General features: G+C 38.2%; 1 protein-coding gene across 3 annotated transcripts; it reads left to right on the forward strand.

The window, feature by feature from the left end:
* RAB40B (RAB40B, member RAS oncogene family) lies at positions 1–27,445 on the forward strand. 3 transcript variants are annotated; one of them, XM_088133506.1, is made up of 7 exons: positions 914–1,049; positions 14,091–14,264; positions 21,472–21,532; positions 22,693–22,753; positions 23,029–23,106; positions 25,391–25,613; positions 26,392–27,445. In XM_088133506.1, the coding sequence occupies exons 2-7, from the start codon at positions 14,237–14,239 to the stop codon at positions 26,661–26,663; spliced, it is 723 nt and encodes a 240-aa protein (XP_087989632.1). In that variant the 5' UTR covers positions 914–1,049; positions 14,091–14,236; the 3' UTR covers positions 26,664–27,445. The 3 variants fall into 3 exon arrangements, with proteins under 3 accessions (XP_007433952.1, XP_087989632.1, XP_087989631.1); XM_007433890.3 differs by lacking the exon at positions 14,091–14,264 and having other exon boundaries at positions 1–1,049; XM_088133505.1 differs by lacking the exons at positions 914–1,049; positions 14,091–14,264 and adding an exon at positions 6,149–6,239.
* Positions 27,446–27,466: the final 21 nt, after the last annotated feature.

The following is a 27,466-nucleotide window of genomic DNA, read 5'->3' on the forward strand; positions in this document are numbered from 1 at the left end:
TGTGTAAACACAGCCGTTCCACACCTCTCGCTCTGTGACGGATACACGTGCCAACCAATGATGAGTAAGAAGTACCCCAGCAACTGAACTGTGGGGCCTCGAGGGGTGGGTCTGTGCCCACCAATAACAAGAGAACCTGGAATCCTGGGGTCCCGCTGACCAATAGGTGAACAGCTGCCTGTTCTTTTCCAATAGCAGAACCAATGGGCGTGGCCGCAAAACCCTTGCTCCAATGGGAGCAAGGGGTGCGGATTGGTCGGGACAGTGTGACAGAGCTGCGCTCGGGTTGTAGCAACAACAACAGCCACAGCTATTGCGACAGCAGGCGGGAGAACCAGCCGCCGTCTCGGAGAACACGACGGCGCCCTGCACAAGGGCTCCCGAGTCTCCCTCGGTCGCGGCTTGTCACAGCGCTACTCATGCGCTGTCATGACCGGTTCTTCCCGCCCTCCCCAATTTCGGTGCGACTAGCAGGGCGGTGGATTCAGGGCACGACTCTCGTCGATTCCTGCTCGCTGAGGGCAGCGCGAAACAATCCTGCGTGGCCAGTTCGGGCGCGCTACCCCCGATGGCGCCGCTGGAAATTCGTCCTTCCTTGTCTCGGCCCCGAGGACGCCCGTCGAAGCCCTCCCGTTCTTGCCTCCCACCGCTGTCACCGTGAGAAGACGCTTCCTCCGCTTCTTCGTCGCCGCCACTTTTCCTTATCCCAAGCTTGAGGGTCGTGATACCGGCAGCCCATCGTGACTCCTCCGCAGGGTGGTCTTGAACATGCCTTTGCTCACGTGCTGCTGCTCCTCGTCTTCCCCTGTCCTTGGCGGCACAGCTGGTCGCTCGGTGCCCCTCGTGGGCGCTGGGAGCTGATTCTCCGCAGAGACGTGGGGTTGGGGTTGGGGGGGGGGTTGAGAAGATGAACCACGTGGGCAGCCCTGTGAAAGCTTATGACTTCTTGCTAAAATTCCTCCTGGTGGGGGACAGTGACGTGGGCAAAGGAGAGATACTAGCTAGCCTAGAAGATGGAGCCACCGAATCTCCATATGGATACAACATGGGTAAGTAAAAACGTGAATGGTACAGGTGTCCACTGCCAGAGTCTGAATCTTGGGTGGGGGCAGCTCTCTCTCCTTTTACCTTTCTCCAACCCCACCCCACTCTACACCTGTAGATTACATAGGGAGGAAGGCAGTGCTCAAGTAGGACTGTCTTGATAGCTGAGTCACTACAGCTAACTCCCACACCTTGGCAGATTCGGCTTAAGACTTGCATGTTAAAAACCTTTCTTCGCAGCTGCCCTGATGCCTTTCCTTTAGAAATAAAAATGCCGGCCCATCTGTTGCTTGGTGGCTAATCTGACATTTACTTTTGTTAAGTTTTGCTACTGATAATACTGAATTGTCTTTTCCTCCATCTTAAGCTTGCTCTTTTCATGTTTTCTTTCTTCCCTGACTTGGCAACAGTAAAGACAGTAAGGAACAATATGCCTTTTTAAACTCAGAAAATAATTTAAATTATTTGCAGAAAAGCGCAAACAACATAGGAAGCATCATTGTTATGCCCTAATAAGTATGCTGCATGTAAGTGTGTGTGTGTATATATAACAATCAAAGTGTAACTACATTTTCTCTCATTTTCCTCTCTTGAAGAAAGCTTGTTTGTCAAATGGAGGCTGTGGACTTGGGAATTCAGTGAGAAAAGAATAAATACAAAGGCTGTGTCAAACCATAAAATCATGGTGTTGAAATGCACTATTTCGGCCATCAAATTCAATTCAAATGAAAATATTTGCAACAAATGGCTGTAGTCTTTACTTGAACACATTACTAAAGGGGAATTCACTACCCTTCTGGGTAATTGGTTCCATTATTAAACTGTTTTACTATCAAAAAGTTTTTTCCAACATTCAATTGGAATCTGCCATCCTGTAACTTAAATCCATTATTCCGTGTTCTGCATTCTGGAATTAATACAAAATAGGCCTTGACCTTCCTTAGTGAGATCTCTTTTCAGCATACTCTGGTTTCCCTTCAGATTGTATCAATTTCCCCCCTTTTCCTTTCAGCTATTTGAAGACTGTCATCCATTTTTGGTCTTGTTTTCTCAAAGCTAACCAGTTCCAATTCCTTCAATCTGTCTTCAGATGATTCAGTTTCTAGTTGCCTGATCATCCTTGTTGCCCTTTCTGTTCCATTTCATCTGCATCCTTAAACTGTGCCTAGAACACACCTGATGTGGGGGTCTGACCAATTTATTTTAAATTGAAAGTATTGCTTCCTGCAATTTGGAAACTGTACTTCAGTTGATGCCATCTAAAATTGCATTTGCATTTTTTGGTAGCCACATCACTCTGTTGACTCATATTTAGTTTAAAATCAACTACAACTCCAAGATCATTTTTACAAATACTGTTACCAAGCCTGGTAATTAATTAATTAGTCTGTATTTCCAGATAATTTTCTATTAAACTTCAGTCCTGCTCCTTTCCTCATGTTCTTTACAGTTGCCTAGTGGAATACATAATCTGTCTTTGGAGAACATCATGCCAAAGTAGTAATTCACTAGCTCTGCATTTTCTTCACTACCTGGTAACATTTTTCTGCTTCACTGAGCAGGTGGTATACATGCTTTTTTCTTCTTTATTTGAACTTCTCTAAATAAGCCATTTTTGTTGTTCTTCCCATCCTTTGTTAACCTCAGCTAATTCTGAGCTTTAGCTTCTTGACATCATCTCTACAGTTCCAAACTACCCTCTTTTACTCTTTCTTGCTGGTTTGTTCGTCTTTCCACCTTTTGTTTCTTGTTTTATTTTCAGATCTTCACTAAGCCTGTTTTGCAGCCATCTTGGCCTCTTCCGCTGTCCTCCAATTTCTTTTTGTACTGCAGTTGTTTGTACTGTAGTTGTGCTTCTTTTAAGGAACCCCACCCATCTTTTCATGCCACGGAATCCTAGTTATTATTATTGGTTTGAGTTTATTGCAAATCAGCATCCAGTTTTTTAAAAGTCTAGCTACATGTTTGCTCAACTTTGGTTTTCTTTAAAATCAGTAACTCCAGTACTACATTGTCACTTTCCCCCAATATTCCCTCTAGTTATCTAAAGGCTTTTCCCTACTATTGAGTTAAAGTGCTATCTACCCATCCTTGAATTGGCGGAAAATTATACCAACATGAAATTTGCTGCCCCCACTGCGTATCTCTATCACCTGACTCACTGAAAAATGGTGCTATCTTAATTGTGTATGTTGTGTATCATAAGCAAAACAACAGAATCCTCTGTTTTTGCTGTTCTCCCTCTTCACATAACCAACCAGGAAGAAAAGCATTCACCAGTCAAGGCACTATGGCAGAAATTGACAAGGTCTGATTGCTGGACTCTGCTCATCTGTAGATTCCTTCCTCTGGTCCTTGTCTTAACCCCATTCTGTTGTAATCCCAACTGAATAAATTTTAAAGCAATTGAATTCAGGGGACTGAGTCACATGCAATATTTTTACTAAGGATTTCTCTCCCCTCCCTTTCCTTTCTTTGCATAGGCAACAAAAGCCAATTTCCAGGTTCCTCTGTATTCTAGCCAGGAAATAACAGGGATGGTCCCATCTTCATTACGCTAGTTCAGCTTTGCACTAACCTGGTGAGGCTGTAGAATTAACACATTTATGGCACTGTTGGCTGCACAGTTAGCTGTTGAGCAGTTCTGATAGCCACTGGCACAGAATTGCTATGTCTAGCACTTTGAGGAGACAAGAATAGAACAGCGGTTGATGAGGCTAACCAGGGCCTGAAGAAGAGGTGACATACATCAGCTTGAAATGGCTAATAAGCACCATTATTGGCCATGTGACTTTGCCCTCAGTGTAATGAGCGGAGAAGTACAACAGATATTACACACCTTGCGGCTGTTACTGGATGCTGTCAGATCAAGAGGCAAACACTGCTTTAACCCCTGTACAGCTAAGGACAACTTATGCCTGTCTCATTCATGGGCTGAGGTGAAGTCAGTGTCATTAGGACAGAGCAGAAGAATACATCACAGGATCTTTGTGCCATGGCTAGCTGCAAGTGAAGATGCTGCTTAAATCTTCCCTATTTTTATTTATTAAATTTGTATGTCACCCATCTCCCTCAGAGATGAGTGACATACAAATTTAATAAATAAATAAATAAATTGTGGCAGATGATTCCAGAGGCAAAATCTTGTGAGATGTCCTTGTGTCAGATGATACCAGGTGCAGATCTTTCCTAGCATCATTATTATACCCAGTCATTTTATTTGAAATGTAAATATATTAGCTAAGTAGGAAATAGCTGTACCATTAGAAGTTCCTTACCTTAGATGTTTCTGATTAATGGATAGAAATGTTACAATGCTCGTGTCCCTAAAATAAATTAATTTTCCATTCACATTAAGTAGCAAGGAGAGGGGAGATGCAATGTCTTGCTCTACATTCAGTCTTGAAGAAGTGAATTATTAATCTATTCTGGCTCTTAGTTCCCTACCAGCAATCCTCTGCCAAAAAACAATTTTGGAAAGTTGCTTTTATTAAACAAGGATTAGAAATTAAAAATGTTACCAAAACCCGAATACTTCTCATTTCTTGGCAGTACAGAAACAGACGGTATTACACATTGTGCTAAGCCATACTGTGATTTTGGCTTATTCACTAAGCTTTACTGTGATGTCTGAATGTTTGTACAGCATTGTTATAATGGCAGGGATAGGCAACCTTTTTGCAGCTGGAGAAATACTTTTTTTTTTATGTTTGATGTTGGGTGGGCATAGGGAGTGAAGTAATCTATAATGCATCTTTGTAGAACAATTTTTTAGATTTTTTGTTTTAGGTTTATGAGTTAGCTATTTAAGATAACGGTAAGTCTGTCCAGAGGCTTAATGCTGTTTGTTTGTTTGTTTGTATTTCCACTGAAAATTGAAGAGATATTGTACTGCCAGTGTCTTGTGATTTGCTGCTAAATTTTGGTAGCCCAGTCCCAAGGGCTCAGGAATTGCATGCAGTAAATTGGTGTTATGTGTGAACAAGGCAACTATGGCTAATTCACCAAAGCTCATTAAAACAATGTGTGAATTTTACATAGTATAGCTCTTAAAGCTATCTGATTGGTTTTACCAAACAGAGTGAAGAATTTACCACAAGCATGTTTTTTAGTCAGCTGACAGAGTACTTCAACATTTCTATTCTTCTGTACAATCAGCCAAGGAAGATAAGAGTCAGAATGCTTTTAAAGCGAGTGTAAGGATAAGTATAGTACAAGACTATAAGAATTCTATCAAGTGTTTCTGAAACACAGATATGGATTGGACGAATATTTTTGGCATTGACACTGGAACATTTATTTTTAGTTCCTTCATTTAACCTGTTAAAGAATGAGAAGTACAAATCACATCACATGCAGAAAACCAGAACATTTATAGATCTTGATTCAGAATGAAAATAAATTTGATTGCACTTCTAGGCTCTTTTCAGCTGAGTTGATTATTGCCACTGGTTGCACCCATCAAAATTAGCAGGAGGCTGTTTGCTGACTTCTGTATTAACAGTATTGTACCATCCAGCTGAAAAATATTGTGCCATATATACTTAGAGGACAAAAAACAGAGGGACACTTTTTTTTCTTTTTGACCACTTTCGCAGAACATTCTTATGTTATTCTTTTAATAATATAAATTCAGCTTCCTATTTATTTATTTATTTATTTATCTGTTTCTTTGATTATAGTCTACCTTTCTGTCAGTGAATGCCACATAAAGTAGCTTCTTATGGATTTATGTTGATTGTTACCCACACAAATGTACTGGTGCTAAAAAGGGCTTTAAATGGCATTGTTGAGGACTTTGGTTGACAGGTTATCTGAAGCTCCTGGTTATGGTCCCTAAGGCATAATATGGGAAAGTAAAATACCAATCCAGTACCCCACATAGGATTCTGCAAACTGTGATAACAGTTCTCGAGAAGGTATAGTGATAGCTACCAGCCTGGATGACTTTAAAAGATGACTAGACACATTTTGGAAGATAAGGCTACCGGTGCTTCTGAATTATAATAGCCATAATTATTTTCAGTAGCTGAACAGTCTGCTTTATGATACCAGTTGTGGAGGAATGTGGTTATTAGAACATCCTGCTTCTGGGCTTCCTTTAAGTATCTCTTTAGCCATGGTGGAACAGCATACTGGACTAGACCAGCATTCCCATCTCCTATTTTCTTGTGTTCTTACATTCCAAGAAAAAGGTTAGTGCAAGCAAATCCTTAATTTTGCTATTATTTTAATTTCCCTTCAAAGGGAAACTTTTCATTTGCTTTGAGCTTGGGGATAAAATGCTTTCTGTATTATTAAAGAGTAAACTGAATATTTAATGTTTTCTATTTAAGGGAAAGGTATTATTTTACATAATTCACCACTCCCTGCTGCCTGCCAGAGGCCTTGAGTATATGGGACAATGATAAAGGCAGGCTGGAGATGCTTAGAAAAAATGACATTTCAAGAATTGTGCTTCCCTTTTATAGCATGAGGACAGCAAAATTATACATCAAGGATGGACAACCTGTAACTCAGAAGTTTTGAACTTCAGTCCCATAATCCCTGAACAGCATCAAGGGAATAGTAGTTCAAAATATCTGGAAGACATCACTTATCTACCTGATTTATACCTAGTACGTTAGATAATTCCAAAATGAGATTTGGTTCACAACAGCTCAGTTCAAACACCATGTGAGTAATGTTTTAGAGGATCAGAAATGTGCTACAAGATGAATTTGTTGTATTTTTTAATAGGGCACACTGTGGATTAAGCTAATTAAAATCAAATACTGTTTATTTTATGATACTTCAATTTAATTTTTTACAAACTTGCATCATCCTTTCTTCACTGATGAACTTATCTAATAACATTTTAAGAAAGAGATGGGGAATAGCAGCAAAATAATCTCTGCTTGTGGCACACAAATAATATTGTACTGTAGGCACTGGAGGGAAGTTGCAGAATTATATCGTGAATGACAAAGTACAGTTGGGCTTGTATTACAAAGACCCTTGGTATGAAGACTGGGAGGGAGGAAATAATCAGGCAGCATTTAAACTAAGGCTTTGCAATGCTTAGTATGGAAAAACTACTTGTCACTTAGATACTTGACTGCTTTCTTAACAATGACTTGCTTTTAAACCTGTGTAAGATATGTAATAATCTTTGACCATTATCAGGATTTGTGGCTACAGTGCATTGTCATCAAATGTTAGACTACTTTATCAGGTTTTTCAGGTTTAACTTCTAAGTAATATGGCAGAGTTAAGGGAAATTCATTTTTCATAGTAAGCATGTTCCTCCCTTTATATGCAGTGAGATCACACAGATATTTTATAATTATACTGCTTGTGCAATTCTGTATATGCCTACTCAAAAATTCTTCACAGAATTTTATTTAGAGTTTTAATTTTGATCCCACATGGTATTTTTCAAACAGAGACTAAAACATTATACATTCCATAAAGCAATGAGGGCTAAATAAATGGCTGAACTAAAAAAAAAAAAAGGAGCATATGTTAAAATCATAGGAGAGATGAGGAAAGAACTAAACAGATCTAACAGCATCACAAAGCAAATACAATAATATTGGCAACATACAGCAATTCCAAGAAGCTCTTAATGGCAAGAAATTGTAATTGAAGAACTCCCATTTTAGGAGTAGAAGCAGGGACTCTGATGATAATTTGGCAGGGGGGAGAGAAAACTGCCTTTCAGTTACACTTTGATCAGAAATGAACTAAGAAAGCAACACCGATTGAACTGTATCAGTTTTATGCAGGACCAAGATATAATCATGCCTGCAGAACTTTTCAGAATCTAATTTAAGTGTTAGTGTAGGAAGCTTTTTTCCAGATAAAAGTATGTAGGGATGCAGCTTTTTAAAAAAAAATCTGCATAGGTCATATGCATGCACTTAACTATTATTTCAAAAGGACATACACAGATATGTCCTATTACCATTTTCCCAGCTTGAACTTGAGAGTGTCATAAAGCAATTTGAGATGCATTTTTATATCAGAATAATATCCACATTAGGGGCTGAGGAAAGTGTATGGCAAATAATCTTTTTGGTCTTACAACTATTCTGAAGGAAGGATGGGTTAGCTGAGAGATAATGATTGATTGACCTAAAATAATTTAGAAGAGTCATGGATTGGCAGCATTTGAATCTAAGCCAGCTTTGTTCACATCCATCTTTATTGCAAGGCGTCATTGTGTGAAAACAAATGTTATGTGCCCCTATTTTATATAATGCCCTCAGTAGCCTTACCCCAAGAATGGAGGGAACCCAAGTTATTTGTATAGTGATATTTAAGTGTCTTATTAAACATCAGTATATTTCATATTAACTATGTTATTTCAGTAACTATAGAAAATAAATAATTAGGAGTGATTTTTTTTTCGATGAATACCTCCTTTCATCTAATTGGGCATCCACAGAATTGCACTACAGATACTTTTAGGCAGAAGTGTGTAGCTGCAGAGGCCTCCAAAAGGCTTCTGTGCAGCCTGCAGAAGCCTCCAATAATTGTTTGTTCGGTCATTTCCAGCTCTTTGTAACCTGGCGGACATCATTTTGCCAGGATTATCTCTCAGTAACTACTTCCTCAAGTTCTTGTAAGTTTATACTTATTTCTTCAATGATAGTATTAAATCGCCTTGTCTTCTGATGGCCTCCTTTAAGATTGCTTTTGATTTTTCTAAGCATCCAAGTCTTAGGTCCATAATATCTAAGCTTTAGCTTCCTTATTAGTACTTCCAGTAAGCAGCCTGGCTTTACTTATCTAATGCTGAAACTAATGCTGAGTTTTCATGTAATCCAAGGTATTCCCAATTAGGTTCTCCAGCACTGCAATCCAAAAGCATGCATACATTTCCCCCCACATTTTACCAAATTATAATTTTAAACATGGCATAAGAGGGCAGTCATTGAATATATTGTGGAAACCAATAATATTAACTATATTCAATTTTAATTAAATTTAAATGTAAACAAAATGAAAGTAAATTGTTCTCTCCCTGCTTATTACTGTCTGGAACACAACTCATAGCATGCCATTCAAAGGCTAAGTTCAGCTCAGAAAAGTTGCACACTTTCCTGTTTTTCTATTTAACCCAAAGGTTTCATTGTCAATTCTAACTGGATGGTATACAACAAAGCATAAAATCAACAATATATAAACAAAACCAGAACAATACAGTACCACAGCAGTTAAATTAATGATGGTTATTGTCCTCCTAAGTCAAAGGCACACTTGAATTTGATGGTTTTTAAAGCTTTGCAAAGCACAGAAATAGTCAGGGCCAAGTATATGTCCAGGGGCTACTATAGAAAAGGCCTCCCTCCTGGATCATACCTTATGTACCTCTTATGAGAGTGAGACCATCAGTAGGCTGTCTCTTAATGTTCAGATGGACAAACAAAATGGCAAACATGTTCCTGATATAATTATATTTCTATATATTACCATATGTTATTCTGCTACTTACATTTTCTCCTAGCTGCAGCCACATGATCCCAGGAATATATGCATTTAATTTAAGGAGATACTAACAAATGCAGTATGCTTGCCCATCAGTTCACTAAATCATCTTTTCTCTCTGCACAGCATTAGATTTCCTTGTCATACTCTATGTGAAACTGAACTTAAGAGCTTGGGTAATAGAGCATGTTATACAATAATGCCACAGCTTCTTGATGAGATCTGTAAGATGTCCTTGAGGCAGATCATTTATGGCAAAAACCCAATATTCAATCAATGACAATAGCCAAATCTACATTTATGCAGTAATTTTATGACAGAGGAGGATTTTAACAATGCTCTCATTCAACGGCATTTCCTGCTATTTCTCAGAACTTTGAGGTTTAGAAACATTGAAATACAGCCTAATCTTAAGAAGGGTGATTTAAAAGAAGTCCTAATACTGTTAACTGAATCAGAGTAAATGCAATGGACTGCAGACTTAAAAGGTCTCTTTTACCATATATCAAGAGTGGGCAATTTGCAGTCTATAGGTTGCAAATATGTTGGCAATGTGAATTTTTTGGTCTGTTGTCACATTTGTGTACCCGCTGAATATGTTTTTTAAAAAGTGAAAAATGTGGGCCCTTATCAATTAAATTAATACCACCATCATGTCTATTGCAGCCTAAAAAACTAAAAGCAATAACAAAATTAAGTGCAGCCTGTAGCACAAAATGTTGCCCCATCTGCATCTTAATTAATGGACACCAATATGGCCATTCTCCATTAATCTGGTAGTTCTTATATAAAATCAGTGATTATGTTGGCTAACCATGCTTGTAATAGAACTGTTTTTTGTTAATTGTGCACAGTGAGAACAATATGTTTTTTTAAAAAAATAGAACAAATAATCAGTGTGCTAATTTTACTGGGTACCTTCTATTTCAGGAATGTGAAAGTTGTTTTCACAGCAATTAAGATAGAATAACCCTAATATTATTTCCTTCCTTTGTTATCTTCTCAGAATCATGGTGAGCAGTACTGTATCAGTGTTGCTACATGACAGAGAGAGATGACATTTAAAAGGGAACCGTATGTGATCCCAGTGTTTTTTACTTGAACAATAATAATGAATTGTTTGAAGCATCCTCTATAAATCAACTAATTTAAGTTGCAATTCTGTTGTTCTTGGTGGGAGTGACTTGCCTAGAAATAGCTTAATGCATCCTGTTTGACAATAGGTACTTACATGCTATTCTATGAACTACTTAATGGTAGGCCTGGTATTTAAAAACAGAATACAGTAGAATTTATCACATTATGTAAAGACAGTAATCCTGGATCATAGGGCAGTTGCTTTGCCTGTGATCATACCTAATATGATTTTCATGAAAGATTCTGTACAGGATTCCATGAGAGATTACCAGCCATTTGCAAAGGGTGATCATGTCTAAATATGAAGTTCATAACTGATGAGCTATTTCTCAATTTAAAAATGTGTTTCTGGTAGCAAGGTACAAGCACAGGCATGCTATTCTAAATGAAAAATTATTGTGCTAGTTACAGCATGACTCAAACATCTACCTGCTTTTCATTTGTTATTACAAACTATTACAGATGCAAATTGTCTCAAGCGTGGTATAATTGGTGACTGTGGGAGAATTCTGGAATGTGAGCAGTTCATATGTAAATGTAACTGCGGCTAACATCTTATTTGTCTAGAGAAGTGAATAAAACAGAATTTAAGCTATAAAGTCTGTGCACAGTATTAAACTATGCAAAATTAAGTCTGCTTTAAATATTTAAATTATTGTTATTTATTTTACTAGGTGTGCATGCCACTCCAATCGTTGACCAACTTTGAGTAGGTTATAAATAATGCCATTTATGGCACTGAAAATCTCAATGGTTGGTCTTTAGTTGTTCTGTATCTTGATCTCATCAGCAATCTCGTTTTTAAAATTCTCATCTATGCATCTATACATATAATTATAAGGATACATACCCACCCACACATGAAAAAGTGTGAGGTCCAATACTTCTCTAACATCACAGAATTCTCATTTGTGAAACAATAATTCCAAATAAAACTTATTTTATCAAAGTAAGTTTGAGGGAAAAAATAATTATTTTACTGAAACAAAGAAAAGGCTAGGCAAATACTTTAAGGAAGAAAGTTTCACATATAAGGGGCAACAAGAAAGAAAAAAGATTACAAGTTTTAATAAAATCTTAATGCATTATGAATAGAAATAAAGCAGCAGGAAAAAGGAGAACGAGTATAAAGAGACCAAGGATGCAAATCTGAACTTTCTCCCTTAGAAGTGAACCCATCTAAGTTCGGTAGGACCAGATTCTGAGTAGAACATCATGGTAACTACACCTGGAGGACCCATCAAGGCAAGAAGCACCCCTTTTTCATCCTGAGCCTCACTGTCTGTTGTTAGCGGTGGTAGCTCATGGTGTCAAGGCTTGTGAGGACATTGCACATGGAACCGACATGTAAAGTTTGGTATGTAGATTTTGGCTGTCCTCTCCCAGGACTGCTCTGATTCAGGGTAGTCCTTCCAACAGATCAGATGTTCTAAGCATCCTGTCTTGCATTTAGAGTCCAGAATACTTTTCACTTGGTATTCCTCTTCACTGTCTACCAAAATGGTGGCAGGGAGCGGGGGGAAGCAGCTGTAGAATACAAAGGAGAGGGCTACTTCTCCCAAACTGGGAGCGACCTATGAAATATTGAGTGGATCTTCAGTGACACAGGCAATTGTAGATGGAAGGCCACTGGGTTAACTTGCTGTAAAACTGGGAAGGGGCCAATAAATCCAGCTTCTTAGATGGTCAGAGGGAAGGAAAAAATGTAGTGGAAAGTTACACCAAATCCCCCATTGCAGTTTTGGCACCTTCTTGCTTATCTGCATTTCTGGCACACTTGTATTTGGCCTTTAAGAGGGGTTGAGTGTCCTGTCTCCCAGAAAAAGTCAAAGGCACAAGGAACAGTCAAGGGCAAAGTTCTGGAGGTAAGATGCAAGGGTGCTAACCGTAGACTGCTGAAAGGGAGACATGCCAATGGAGGAATGTATTCTGCAAAATTCTGCAAAAGGCAACCGTTCAGTCTAGTTGTCCTGCTTGTAAGAGACAGAGCATCTCAATTATTGCTCTAGGAATTGATCCATTTTTTTTTTTTTTCAGATTACCTACTAGAGGCTGGATGATGAGACAATGGCAAATTAATCTGAATGTCCAATAACTGGCCTTCCAAAACTTAGATGTAAATTGAGAGCCATAATCTCTGATCACATGATTGACAAAGCTTTAAAATGTGGTCTAGAAAGAGTTGTAACAGTTTCCTGAGCTGTCAGAAGGCCCTTGTAAGGAATAAGATGAACCAACCTGTAAAACTAAATCTATCAAAAAATTATTGTGTACCTCTTTACAGGAGGAAGATCAGTAATAAAAGCCATGGAAACCATGTCTCATGGTCCAGAAAGGGAGGGGACCAGCTGAAGTAAATCAGATGGTTTAGCAGGGGTAGCCTTGGGTGGCAGACATGACAGGATGACACATGATGTTGAGAGTAAAGACAATGAAGTCAGGGGAAAAAGCATAAAGATTTTTCAATCAATCAATATTTTATTAAGGTCACAGACCAGAATTGATAATTTTTTTTTTAAAAGACTGGAAGCCTTATATGGACTTTTTGCTGAAAGAAGAAAAGACTGAACTGATGATTTATGGATTTGGGGATTAAAAAGGGTTAAAGAGGGAAAGAGTAAAATAGCAATTACTTGACAGAAAGAAGGGCAGAAGTCATAATTCTGTTTTTTTTCCCCACTTCTTTTTTCTTATTTTTTTCTTTTTAGTTTTTTTTATACTTTTATTGTATTGAAAAAATTCTAATAAAATATTTTAAAAAGAGAGTAAGGAAAATGACTGACAGAGATATGCAAGACCCATTACTAAAGCAACGAGGGGTGAAATGAATCTTAAGTCTACAACAAACAGAGTATGCAGAACAGAATTAGACAGATACCTCTCCAATTCACAGGAATATAAGAATGGGGAGGGGGTATAGCACAATCTGAATTGAAAGCTTCTGTTATAGCCACTCTCTATAAAAGTAGTTTTAGCCTTCCTTTGGAATTGATTTGGGCAACCTGGTGGCACTGACATTGTGAGGGAAAGAAGCTGGGGGTGCTGTCTGCATTTGGGAAAAGCAGCTGTAGCCAGGCAGAAATGCTTCCCACCCCCACTTCCCCAAGGATAGGCTCAGCTCATCCCTTCTCCCAAAGGGCAGTAAGAGTTTACAGCCCCAGAAACTTGAGAAGAGATGGGCTCCATTCATTCATTCATTCATTCATTCATTCATTCATTCCCCCATTCACAGTTTAATCATAAGCATCCACACCAACATTCCAGCTGTCTAGCTAACCGAACCACACCCTGGCATTTTTAGGAATGTGCTGATGTCCATAGGCAGGCTCACCCCACCCAGGCCCTTAGCCTTCAAAAGCGTAGGTGTATGGGAGATAAGAAAAGTCAGCAAGCAAATGAAGCGGGAAGTGATGTCTGGGCATTTACAACTATTACAGGCAAGCAAGAGGGCTATCAGTCAACTGCCAGCACCACAAGCTACAGTAAGCAGCCCATTGTGGTGTGATTCCTGCCTGGACCTTGGCCTGGAGCTCGGTAGCAACCAGAAGAGAAACAACCACACCATGTTGTTGCATCCCAACAAATGCAGGAACTTTTGGAGGAAGGCAAAGGTTGTATGCCACTTTACAAACTTTAAGATGTTTATTTGCTATAAGGACTAACCATCAAACACTTATTTACATGGCTACATCAACCTGCAAAGCTTAGGAGGGTGGACAGCCTATTGTTAGGAAAAGCATGTGCTACATTGAAGTATTTTGTACAGATATCTTCTATGCTGTGGTGTGTCCAGTCCTTGGAAAACTACCCTCACAGATATATAGTTCTTGACATCTGCTCTCAGTCTTAGCCACCAGAACTTGGCTAAGTTTCAAGATGGACTTGAAATAAGATTTTGAAATTAATTACAAGAATATGACCTGTCGGTTGTTTAAAATTTTACTATTTTACTAATACTACTATTTACTATTTTACTAATACTAATACTACTAAATACTACTAAAATATTTTTTTTGAAACTAACTGTAAGAAACCTTCCCGTGGGAAAGTGTTGTTGATTAGAAAAAAAAAACATAAGGAACTTTAAAGGTTGACTAGAGGGAACCAGAAAGAACTAAAGATTATAATTAAAGGAGAAGAGATCGATTAATAAAGAATGGAGCAATATTATTTGACTGTGGAAGAATTCAAGGATATTTGGGCACAATGTACTCAAAAATTACTCTTAAGATTATCTGCTATTTTAAAAATGGATTCTTATGGAAGAGGAGCTGATTTTACTAGATAAAACGAGACTGAGGCTGATTTGAATGCAGATCTGAAAATGGATTTTAAAATGTCAGGATACAAGAATGATACTGAAAACGATGTTACATTGGATTTACAAATGAAACTGGCTGATGTCTTAATAAAGGGGACATACAAATAAATCAGAAGAGTGACTTGGAGAGCTTTCTTATCTTGGATTTACAAGAGAGACGTGCTAAACTTGTGAAGGAGTTTCTTAGAGGAGACAAAGAAAAAATGATAAATCAACTTGTGGGACACTATTTGAAGGGATTAAAGATCAGGATTCTTAAATGTAAACAGCAGGAATACAAAGTGGGTTTATTTGATCAAGGTTAACATGTTGTTTCTGGTGGCTCTTAATGGATTTTTCTTGACTAGGTCCAAATGACAAGCTTTAAAGAGTGGTTTATAGATAAGAGATAAGATGTGCGAAGAGATTTTTTTATTGTATTTTTAGTGAAAGTGATAAATTAGTATGTTAAAAGTAAAGTAAAGGAACATGAAACTGATTTATTTGATTAAGGTTAAAATATATATGTTGTTATTTCTGGTAACTCTTAATGGACATTTGCTGATTAGGACTGAATTATGAGGCATTATAATTTGTTTATAGATAAGAGATGAGATATGGGAAGAAGAGATTTTTTGTTGAAATGTCAGAGAAGGTGATAAATTACTGAAATTGTACTTGTCTTGATGAAGGAAAAAGTAATTTCTTTATCTTTTTTCTTTATTTGATCTTTTTCTCTACACTATTTTTTATTTTTATACATTTTTTAGTTTGCATTAGTTTTTTATCTTTGTATTTTTAAACTTTAATAAAAATTATTTAAAAAAAAGAAAAGGGAAGAATCCAGCTCTGTTCTTGTTTCAATTTAATCCAATCCAACAGATCCATTGTCTGCTCCCAACTTTTTCAGAGGGTCCATACACCAGGGAGGGGAAAGTGGTTCAGCTTTAAGATTATGGTAATGAGGAAGGGGCATGGAAAAACATATGCAGATTAACGTGAGAGTGCATATGGTAGTTTATTCTATGAAGCAGGAATATAGGTGATAGGAAAATCAAAATGGGAGAAAAATTGTACCCATCTGAACTGACATGACATGAAGGTCTATGCTTTCTGCAGGTGCTTCAGATTCTTGTGATTTGTGTGTACTTGTACTGGGTGTGTTGCTCCTTCCAGGAAATGTCTCCATTGTTGGAATGCTACTTTCACAGTTAGCAACTCTTTATTGGAAATGTCATACTTCACTTCAGCTGGGAGAAGCAGTCTGGAGTAAAACGCATAAGATAAGAGATCCTCTCCTTCTTCTGACAAAGCTTGAAGAAGAGCAGCTCCCAAAGCAGAATCCAAGGGATCAGTTTGCACAACAAACGAATGATAAGGGTCTAGATATCTGAGCAGCAGCTGGAAAGGGAAATTAATTTTCAGGTCCTGAAAAGCTGAGTGCTCTTGAGTAGACCATTTGAATTTATGATGTTTCTTTAGATGCTTGTGCACTCAACCAAATTAGGGAACTTTCTATAGAAATTGGGAAAGCCCAAGAAGCACTGGACATCTTTCACATTTCTAGGTGCCTACTATGAGAAGATGGATTGTACTTTTGCAGGATCCATTTGTATTCCATCTGTAGAGCTCCAGTAACACAAATAGTTCAATTGCAGAAGATCAAACACACATTTTTCCAACTTAGCAAAAAGTTTGTGTTTGTGGAATTACCTTAAGACATTTCTGACATGAGTGTCAAGGAAAGATGGATCTTCTGAAAAAAAATGGAAGTATGTCATCCAAATGCACAGCTACATATTTGTCCAAAATATCAGAAAATATTTCATTGATGAATCTGGAGAAGACTGCACCATAATTTACCAAACTAAGTAGCATTTATATCCAAATTTGCCACACCTAGTTATCAAAAGCCATTAAATATTTGTGGTCTTCTTTCCTTCTGATCAAAGCGCATGTGCCTTTCAAATCCAATTTAGTGACAGTGCATACTTTTTGAAGGCAATCCAGTAGATCTAAAATAAGAGGGAGTGGGTAATGATCCCTAATGCTCATAGAGTGAACCTATAGTCTATGAACAGTCTTCAACAAATTATCTTTCTTGGATATGAAAAATGTAGGTGCAGACAGTGGAGATTTAGAAGGATGAATAAAATCTTTAGATTGTCATCCAGAAAGTCCTTCCAAGTGGCTAACTCTTGAGTAGACATACAGTATTACATCTTAGCCTCCATGGGGGCTCTTAGTTTCAAGTTGATGGTACACTTATATGCCTGATAAGGGCCAAGGTAATTGCTTCATCTTTATCAAACATCAACGAAATCTGTATAGCTTTCCAGTTCAGGCAGTGGTGTAGGTCAGAGAGAAGGACAAAAGAGGGATGCCTGCAAATGGTGCTGTTGACAATTTTGATGTGGAAAAGAAATTATCCCTTGTGCTCAGTAGACATCTGAATTTTGTGCCTGCAGCCAGTATATGTTCAGTATTATGGGAACATATAAGGAAACTGTAATATAGAGTGGCGAGAATTCTGTATGATCGTTTCTTTTCAGTTGTAGAGAAGTTGTTCATTGCAAAATAGGACCAGCTCAAAACTGTTGCTTGCTAATTGTTTCCACTAGCATACATTACCCTAATCACTGTGGGAAATTCCAACTGACCCAGTATAATTTCATCTAGGAAATTGGCTGTTGCACCAGAGTCAAAAAGAGTGAAGAGCTATATTTCTATGCCTGAAGGGATGTGAAGATCAGAGGAATGCTGTAGACATAGTGTACTTGGACTTGTACTTTGACAGGGAGCCTTACAATATTCTCTTTAGAGACTAGATAATACTACTTTTAACAGGCTCACTGTTGCCCACATGACTGTACCCAAAGAAAGCTAGGTAATGGGTCCACTTTAACCTGGAGTGAAGTATGCTAGGCAATCCAAAGTTGCCGGCCAGAAATGGTCGACGCTTCAGCGGTTCGAGTCCAGCCTTCGCGTTAGCAGGGTGAGCTCCTGTTTCCTCCCCAGTTCCTGTAAACCCAACAGTTCGAAAACTCACGTGAGTAGATAAATGGGTACTCTCACTCCGGTGGGAGGAAAAATGCTGGCGGCGCCTTGCAAAAAAGGAGTCAGGAGCAGTTGCCGGTAAGCGCGAAAAACCGTGCGCGCCCGAAAAGGGCGCGAAGCAACGGAAACTCCGCCTCCTGCGCTCGCCAGCTGGGCTCTGCTCTAGGAAGGAGGCTCTGGCAAACCACTTCCGAAACAATTGCCTTGAAAACTGCAAGGACTCGTCCAAGCAGTCACTGCAGAGTCGGTAACAACTGAGCACAGATTAAAAATAATAATAATAATTGCACTACTTGCAGTTATACTCATCCAGTAGCAGAATCAACCGCTACAGTAGCAGTTACTGTACAAGTCTGTACAGAAATCCCAGAAGTCTCAAAGGACAAGGGATACAGCGTCCCTTGGATAGTGCCTTTTCTAACCAGCCAGATTCTATAATACTGGAATCAACATATTTGTACTTCAACTTCTGTGCGAGGAATTAGCATTTGCAGGGGAGAAGGATAAGACATCTGGTGCACAGAACAGAAACTGCACCAACAGGTTCACAACAGGACCTAATATTTCATTGGGAAAGGATAAGAACTAGAGATGGGTGTTTAAATGAAACCCAGAGATGTAAGCATGATCTCTACAAGAATTCCTGGGATTCATTATGTGGCTAAAGGAAGAGGCAGCAAGATGAAGCCTTGGCTTTCTAACCATCTAGAGTGCTGTGGGGCTCCTTCCCGGGCCCTGGGCTGTTCACCATTTTTTTCGGTTACTTGGATGAGGAAGTTGAGGGTATGCGTTTCAAGTTTGCAGATGACACAGATCTGGGAAGAATGTTAATTTAATTTAATTTAATTTAATTTAATAACAATGTATTAAACTTGTATGTCACCCAACTCTCAATGACTCTGGGTGACTCATAACAATCAAACAAATTAAAATAAAATCAATAAAAGATAAAAGATGGCAACACAATGAGGGGTGAAGTGAGTGGCGTCACTCTCCCTTATCAAAGGCCTGGGCAAAGAGCCAGTTCTTCACGGCTCTTCTAAGCAACAGCAGAGTGGGGGCCATCTGGATATTGGGAGGTACCTCATTCCAGAGGGCAGGCACTACTACAGAGAAGGCATGCTTCCAGGGTCCCAACAGATGGCATTGTTTAATTGAAGGAACCTAGAACACACCAACGCTGCAGGATTGAATCAGCCAGGTGGATGTTATGGGAGATAGAAAGAGAGAAGATTCAACAGACTTGAGTAGTAGACTGAAGTTAATAGGATGGAATTTAACAGGGAGAAACGTGAAGATCTGCATCTAAGTAAGCAAAATATAAGGCACATATAGAATGGAGGAGAGCTGGCTTAGCACTATTACATGTGAAAGAGAACTGGATGTCCTTGGCAGTCATGAGTTAAACATGAGCAATCCAGTGTGATGCAGCTGGTAAAAAAGGCAAATGCTCTATTGAGTTGCATTAACAGAACCATAGAGTCCAGATCATGGGAAGTAAATGTTCCACTCTACTCTGCCTTCATCAGGCCCCATTTGGAGTACTGGATCCAACACTGGATACCACAGACAAAAGGGACAGTGACAAATTAGAGCAAGTTCAGAGGTGGGTTAATAGAACGATGAAGGGTCTAGAAAAGGTTAAAGGAACTGGGTATGTTTAGCCTAGAGAAGATAACCAAAGGGAAATATGGCAATAATTTCAAATATTTGAAGGACAGTTGCACAGAAGAGGGACTAGACTTAAACCTTCTGTTGCCCCAAAGGGGAGAACCAGTGAATTAAGACTACAAGGGAGGAGGTTCATGCTAGACATCAGGAAAATGTCCTGACCATATGAGCTGTCAGCCAGTGGAACAGGCTGCTGCATGGGAGAATTCTTCGTGAAATGCCTTCAGAGGCTGGACGGTCATCTAACAGAAATACTGTAGTGGATCCTGCTCTGAACAGGAGGTTGGATTAGATGCTCTTTATCCTCTCTTCTGTTTGTCTCCATATTTTACCAAATCCTTTTGCTCTGATAATAAGTTGTTTATTTCTAGCTATTGACCTAGTTAATATTTATTTTAGGAGAATTTTTTTTAGTATGCAGGATATCACTGTATTTATATGAATATAACCTAGTTGAAACAGGTTCATGAAAGGCTAAATGTATATTAGTGGATGAAATTTATTACATTGGACAGAGGCTGAAAATTAACATATATTCTAAACATATTTGGAACAACAAAGTGCTACTTTGTTCAGGGAGTTCACTTTAAATTTCAAGGACTTCAGGTGATGTCAAACTATGCTGTATTTTTAAGGTGTTTATAGTAATACTCTGCTATTTCAGGTTGCATTTGCTTATCCCCAGAGAGACTGTCCGTTCCTTTGAGTAGGTCTAGTTTGACCAACAGAACATGTCTATATGTGTACTTGGATACTAAAAACAACTCTGTGGGCAGAAGTCTTAGAATTCCTAATTTGCACAGGACTCATATGACTCAGAGGACCCAGCTCTTTTTGCAAACATAAATATTTGTTCAGGTTCAAGGAGGCTGAGGGTATAGGCCAAGGGGAAGGATTTTAGCGCTGTACTACTTCTTAAACACAATCTGAAATATTGACCCAGGAGAGTTTATACTGATACATACAAATCTTTTAAATAAATAAAACCCCATGGTATGGGGAAAAAATGCTGCAAAGTTTTTAGTTCACCCCCACTCCGCTGCAGCATAAGCAAAACAAAAACATGGAATATTGAGGTATGTGTTCTGGAGACAGCCAGCATCTGTTTTCATCAAATCTCAGCACAGCCGTGAGTGTCTCTGGCAGCTCTGTGCAGTGTGTTAATGTAATATAAATCAGTTTATAGAAATTAGCCCCTTCCATTGGCACCACTAATACATATAAAGAGCTATAATTAAATGCATCTTGTTTGGAGCAAGCTTAAATGTAAGAGAGCAAATACTTTAATCTGGTATTATATTATATTTCCAAAGACCATGGAGTCTTTTTTTTGTACTTACAGAGATGTTGTGCTTGCTTGGAGATAGATACATTTTCAAAACATGGGAAAAAGAATGAAGACATAGGATTTATCACACAGAAGTATCAGAATTGGGGGGGGAGGCTAAAGATTATTACCTAAACTACCATCATATATTATATAATGTGGAAAATGGCTTGGTATTACCATTGCCGTTATTTAATGTGGTGCAAGGCTAATATAAACAGTAAAAAACTGGATAGCTTTTTGTGATCTCTAGTGTTTTCACTTTGAAATGTTCTGATTGAGATTTGAAAACTTGCTGTTGGAAGACTTTCTTTGCTGCTACTCATCTGTAGCACAGAACTGGATTTTTTAATTTAAAAATCTGATATCACTATGCAATATTCATATTGACAGTTTTCCTGCAGCATTTGCACTTTTGAAAAAAGTTACTATTTCAGCATAATACCTCACTCTTTTTCTTCAGGTATTGATTACAAGACAACAACAATACTTCTCGATGGTCGCCGAATAAAGCTGCAGCTTTGGTAACTATGCTTTCTTTGGATTACATTCTGTATTTTGAAAGTAGTTCATACAGGAAGCAATTGTGCTTGGGGTATAAGATCACATTAGTTAAGTAAAAACTCACTAGGTAGCTTTCACCCTAACAAAAGTTAAGTATGGGCTACTTCTAGAATCTGATAGGGTATATAAGTATGGGGAGATTATGCTGAACCTTTAGTTAATGATAGAGTATTTTGGGCACACTGAACTGTGGTAACGAAAGGAGGGCATCTTTATCCTAGCTAAATATTATTATATATCAGATCAAATTATTTAAATAAACTTAAAACTTAAATCTGTGATCTAAATTATTTGTTTCCAGTATTTCCTAAATAAGCATATGTGTTTAGTGGGGCTTTATGCTGAGCATTAGACAGACAGAGGACAGGATTATCCAGGGCTCTTTCAGATGGCTGTGTTCAAGTTCTACTCACCAATCTGTCATCCAGCAGAAAAGCAGGCCAGCATAAATTGTGCTGCCTCCTTTACTGTTCTCCATTCTACCCCAATAAGGAGGCTGGCAAATGGGGCTGACCTTAATGAATTAATGTAGGCTATGTTAGGGAACGTTATGGTGGATTTCCCTGGCTTTCATTTCCATTCAACCAAGCATCACAGGAAAAACAGCTACCAATCAATCTCTTTAATGTGTAGGAGGGTGGTGTGGTGTTGGATGACTGATTAGAATGATGGATTTAGTCACTGGTCAGTTCCTGATTAATAGGTGGCAGACATGGGGTAAAGCAGGAGGGAGCTTTCAAAGCTAGTGACCTGTTGGATGGGCTTTCTCTGAAGATAAGCTCAGTGTAGCTGACAAGTCACGAACCTGGAGGGGAACATGGATTAAGTGGGAGGGAATGATTGAAAGTGAATGAGCTCTTTCCTCAACTAGTGCTGCACACACATACGCATAGAATAATCTATAACATATACAGTGATCTGTATTCAAGTACCTTGTTGTTTTCTGTTTTGGCAAATTATTGGATATTAATAATAAATATAAAATGATATATGAAGATAAAGGCAAATTTGAGAAAAGTCATTAATATGCATTTGTTAATCAGACAACTTGTATGTTTATGACACTTCACTCTTACAATGGAAATGACTGTATTTTAATAGTGTGCTGTATCACTTTCAGGGACACATCTGGACAAGGCAGATTCTGTACCATATTTCGTTCCTATTCCAGAGGTGCTCAGGTAAGCGCACACTTTGATTTCTGAACACTGTGGCAGAGAGAAATAATAAGAGAGTTGACAGGGGAAGCAAAATGTTGAGGGAGATAAACGTATTGTCCTAATTTAAAATTTCTACACATTTGTGCTGAATATGGATAACATTTTACAGAAATGTTCAGATCTGTTCAACACTATTTCTTCCAATTATATACAAACACCATTACATGACATTGTACAATGCATATTTAAACTTAACTATATGTCAGGCTAATTTTAAATGGATTTTATTCACCCAGGGTGTGATACTGGTATATGATATAACAAATCGCTGGTCATTTGATGGCATTGATCGATGGATAAAGGAGATAGATGAGGTAAGACTCATACTGAATATTAAATATGCACATTTACCTAAAAGGAAAAGAGTTCTGAATTTGGAATAGCACCTCCAGAATGAAGTTTATACCAAAGAAAATTTGCTTCCTTCATTACTATATTCCCAACAAATTTAAGATGACTCTCCTGTTTGAGATAACCTCAAGATATTTTGATAAAGAGTGGAAGACTAGAAGTAGGAGTAGCTGAAAACATGATATACTTCCAAATAAGTATAAACTGGAACCTGCTTAAAGAAATATGTGTGCAGGGAAGTTTCTTTTCTACTATCATCATTTCATCTTTGTGGTACCTTTTGATAAAATTATTGTAGATAGAAAATAGATTTGTATTCACCTGTTTTGACTTACATCATTGACAGTCTGCTGGGACATTATGTGTGAGGCATATGCAGATAAAATCTAGATCAGCTTAAATGAACCGGTGACACCTTTAACATGAATTCTACTTCACTGACTTCCTTTTATTGTGGTTAATTCTGGGTTATTTTTTTATCTTCCTTGGATAGTAGAAAGTTGCTTAGGGAGATATGTTAAGTGTTTAGAGTTAAGATTACTCTCTATGCTTATTTAGGAGTATGGTTAGGACATATATAAGTGCCTCATTGAGAAAGGGGGAATTGCTGTTGCCTGAAGTCACTCCCATCCCTTAATTAATTTAATTAATTAATCATTCAATTTATATGGCCACCCATCTCAGGTTAATGATCCTGGGCATTAAAAACAGAACAAAAACTATGCACATAAAACAGCAGCCGGGGTAAAAACAGACCCATCCATAACAATTAGTATACCCAATGCACAAGGTCAACCCCCAAGCCTGGTGTCAGAACCAGGTCTTTAAAGCCTTATGGAAGGCCAACAGGGTTGCGGCCAATCTGATCTCCAAGGGGACAGTGTTCCAAAGGGTGGGCACCATGACAGAAAAAGCTATCCTCATGGGCCCTGCCAGATGACACTTCTTAATAGACAAAACCTGGAGCTTGCCTCCTCTGCCAGATCTAATGGGATGGGTAGACATGACTGGGGAGAGGCAGTCCCTCAAATAACCATTATTTTAATAACTTTAAATGCCACAATGCACATACATCACTTTTATGACTATTGCCCAGTTTTAAACTTTCCTTACAGTAGAACTAAACCTTGGGGAACAATTGCAAACATTCCTTGTTCAAGTCAGCCTGATTTCTCTGGTAATTTTGAAACTGAGATTCCAGCTTTTACCACTCTGTGTTCATACATCCACTCAGCTGTGGTTGATTTAATCATTGTTTCTTAGAACAACATAGGCTAAGCCATAAATTACAGTTTCTGAATCATAATGGCTTCTTTGGTTTTGATTTAAAACACACTGTAAACTCAGTCATTGTGGTTTGTAAACAATGGTTTATGGCTTAGTTTGTTTTGCAAACTTGGGCAATTGTGGCTTATTCAACAAATAATGTTTTTTATATTTTATTGTATTTAGTTGTATGGACGGAAACTACCTAAATTATTATGGGTGGACAATAATAAAAACTTAGTAAGAAGAAAGCTAAGAGTGCTACAGTTCCTAGAAAGGGTCCCAGGACTGTAAGAAGCAGAATTCTCTTTTTACTTCTATAAGTGGTCTGCCTTCAAAGATCTTTCCATACAGTGGTCAAGCATTTTCATAAACCTTAAGTTTTTCCTTTTTCCTTCAAAGCTTCTGGTTTATGGAATACATACCCCAGGAACACCTTCTTTGTCCATTCTCTCATCAGTGTTTCAAAAACAGTAGTGGTAGACTTCCTTCCAGGGAAGCAGAAGACTAAAATGAGGCATTCCTGGATGTGTGATAATTGAATCTGGATCCTAAATGCTCCTATTTCCTCAACATTCAGGGAATAGGAAGTGGTAATTCCTCTACCAGTTCTCTCTTATGCAGTCCATTTCATTTTTCTACTCTCAATTGTAGCCTGGCTCATGTATTACTTTCATGCTTTGTTTTATCATGGTTTGATGAATAAATCAGAAATTGGCCAGATACATATAACACACTAAGCCATAAACCATGGTTTAAAACCAAATAGCTGAGTTCATACAATATTTAAGATAATCTCAAATAACCACCTTACAGTTTTGCATGTTACTGAACCCAATCCATGTAGATAGCTTATTTTCAGTGTGTCATGCAAAGCCAGAAAATTGAGCTAACCTGAATAAATGATGTGAACATAGCCATTTTGATGAAGAAAATGGCTGTACATTTTGAAATTAACATTGTGCTGTTTCTCTTTCTCAGCATGCTCCTGGTGTACCCAAAATCCTGGTTGGTAACCGCCTGCATCTAGCCTTCAAACGGCAAGTGTCTACTGAGCAGGCACAGGCATATGCTGAAAGATTAGGCATGACATTCTTTGAAGTAAGTCCGCTCTGCAATTTCAACATCACAGAGTCCTTTACTGAACTTGCAAGAATAGTGTTGATGAGACACGGAATGGACCGGCTGTGGAGGCCAAACAAGGGTAAGGAACAGAAATGTACTTAGTTTTTTCCTACATATGCTAATTATATATTCAATCAGGATGAAAATTTTTACGAATAACATTCTGATACATGCTTTTGATTTAATGTGCTAACCAGCACCTAATAAAATGCTTCTGATTTTAAGATGAATAACCAGGAACTACCCTATGCATTCCCCAGCTAAGGTCTGTATATAGCAGTTCCTGGTAATCCTGCGGAGTTCATCATGCCAGTACTTTTGCAGAAGTACCACCAGGATCAGCTCCAACTTTCTCATGCCTCATCCTACTCCTTGAAGGTAAAAGGCAGACCAAAGGCAAAGCCAACAGGAGCATCAGCAAAATAGGCTCAGCTTCACATCAACCTCACCCTCTCCTTCAAGGACAAAGAAAGGAAAAGGAAAGGAAGATGTGGAGCTGATCCTGCAGAACTCCTACCGGTTTCACTGCCAACCCACCTTGAGAAGGAAGGATGTGGTATAGGTAAAGCAAGAGGTAAACCAGGTTTTCAGAAATGCAGTCATACTACTCTATTGTTTTAGCCTTTGGGAGCATTTCTAGGAGCCTATGGTCCAAAAAATCTGCAAGGCTATTTGTATCAATGAAGTCAGGCCATAGTAATGAGGAGAATTGGTGCAGGATTTGGGTGGTACTTCAAGAGCAGTATAATGAATAAAGGTAGGGCTATTAAAACTTACATAAAGTCCTAGCTGTGCACTGCCACCATGTGGCTGTTAAGACCCTTTTAATGTCTAATCTTGCTCGCTTTATGTTTCAGTCCTGAGCCTGCAGGATCTTTGTTGCCGTGCCATAGTTTCCTGCACTCCTGTGCACCTGGTTGACAAACTTCCACTCCCTGTTGCCTTAAGAAGCCATCTCAAGTCATTCTCCATGGCCAGTGGCCTGAATGCTAGAATGATGCATGGTCGTTCTTACTCTCTTACTGCCAGCAACAAGAACAAAAGGAACAGTCTGAAAAAAGCCAAAATCATCCGACCACTTCAGAGCCCTCCAAAGCCCTGTACCAGAAATAGTTGTAAAATCTCCTAAACCTGTCTTCAGAAATCTTTGCATTGCTAACGCAAGGACTAACCAAGTAGCCAAATCTGTTGTATGTATTGCTTTGCAGGAACAGAACAAAAGAAAAAATATTTTAGATCAGTTGTTTTTAATAATGCTGCTTCCAGATATATGATGCACTCTGTGCACACAGAGGAATGTGAAACTTTAATGTTGGATTTTATATATATATCAATTTTTTGATGTGCATGAAATCTTTGTGTATTTTATAAAGGGAATAATTTATCACAATCCTGAGCTTTTGTGTCACTGAATCTCAGAAGTGACTAATTTTTAATTCTTAATATTGTTCAATTACTACATCTTATTTGCAATTAAAATGAAAGTCAATCTGTAGATTCACCCAGAGTTTTTAACAACAATGTATTGTATACATTGTAAAAGATATAAGTAGTGAAATTATTCTAGTATTGTTTCAGTAGACCATCTGATTCTGGTTTTGTACAGTTTACTGAGTGATTCTGAAGCACGACTTTGAGCTACTAATGTAATATGCACAAGATTTTGTCTCATCCATGTATAAAACATTTGATAAAGTTTTTGCTATGTTTCAGAATTAAATTGTGGATTATATGCTTATTTTTCTGGTAAATCTACATTTTTGTATTAGATATTCTAGTGATCGTTATATAGTGAAAAAGCCAAAGATATCGAGACATATTTGCTATAGCCTAAGAAAAATGTGATTTGAAAAGCTGCTTTATCAGGAAAGGACACTATTATTTAAAAATAAAGATAAATCCTGCAAAGTATATGTGTGTTTTTCCAACTGA

Source organism: Python bivittatus, unplaced genomic scaffold (assembly GCF_059951505.1).
Source record: "Python bivittatus isolate LINGU-HERP-01145 unplaced genomic scaffold, Pbiv_v1 ctg000080_np1212, whole genome shotgun sequence".
Classification (NCBI taxonomy): domain Eukaryota; kingdom Metazoa; phylum Chordata; class Lepidosauria; order Squamata; family Pythonidae; genus Python; species Python bivittatus.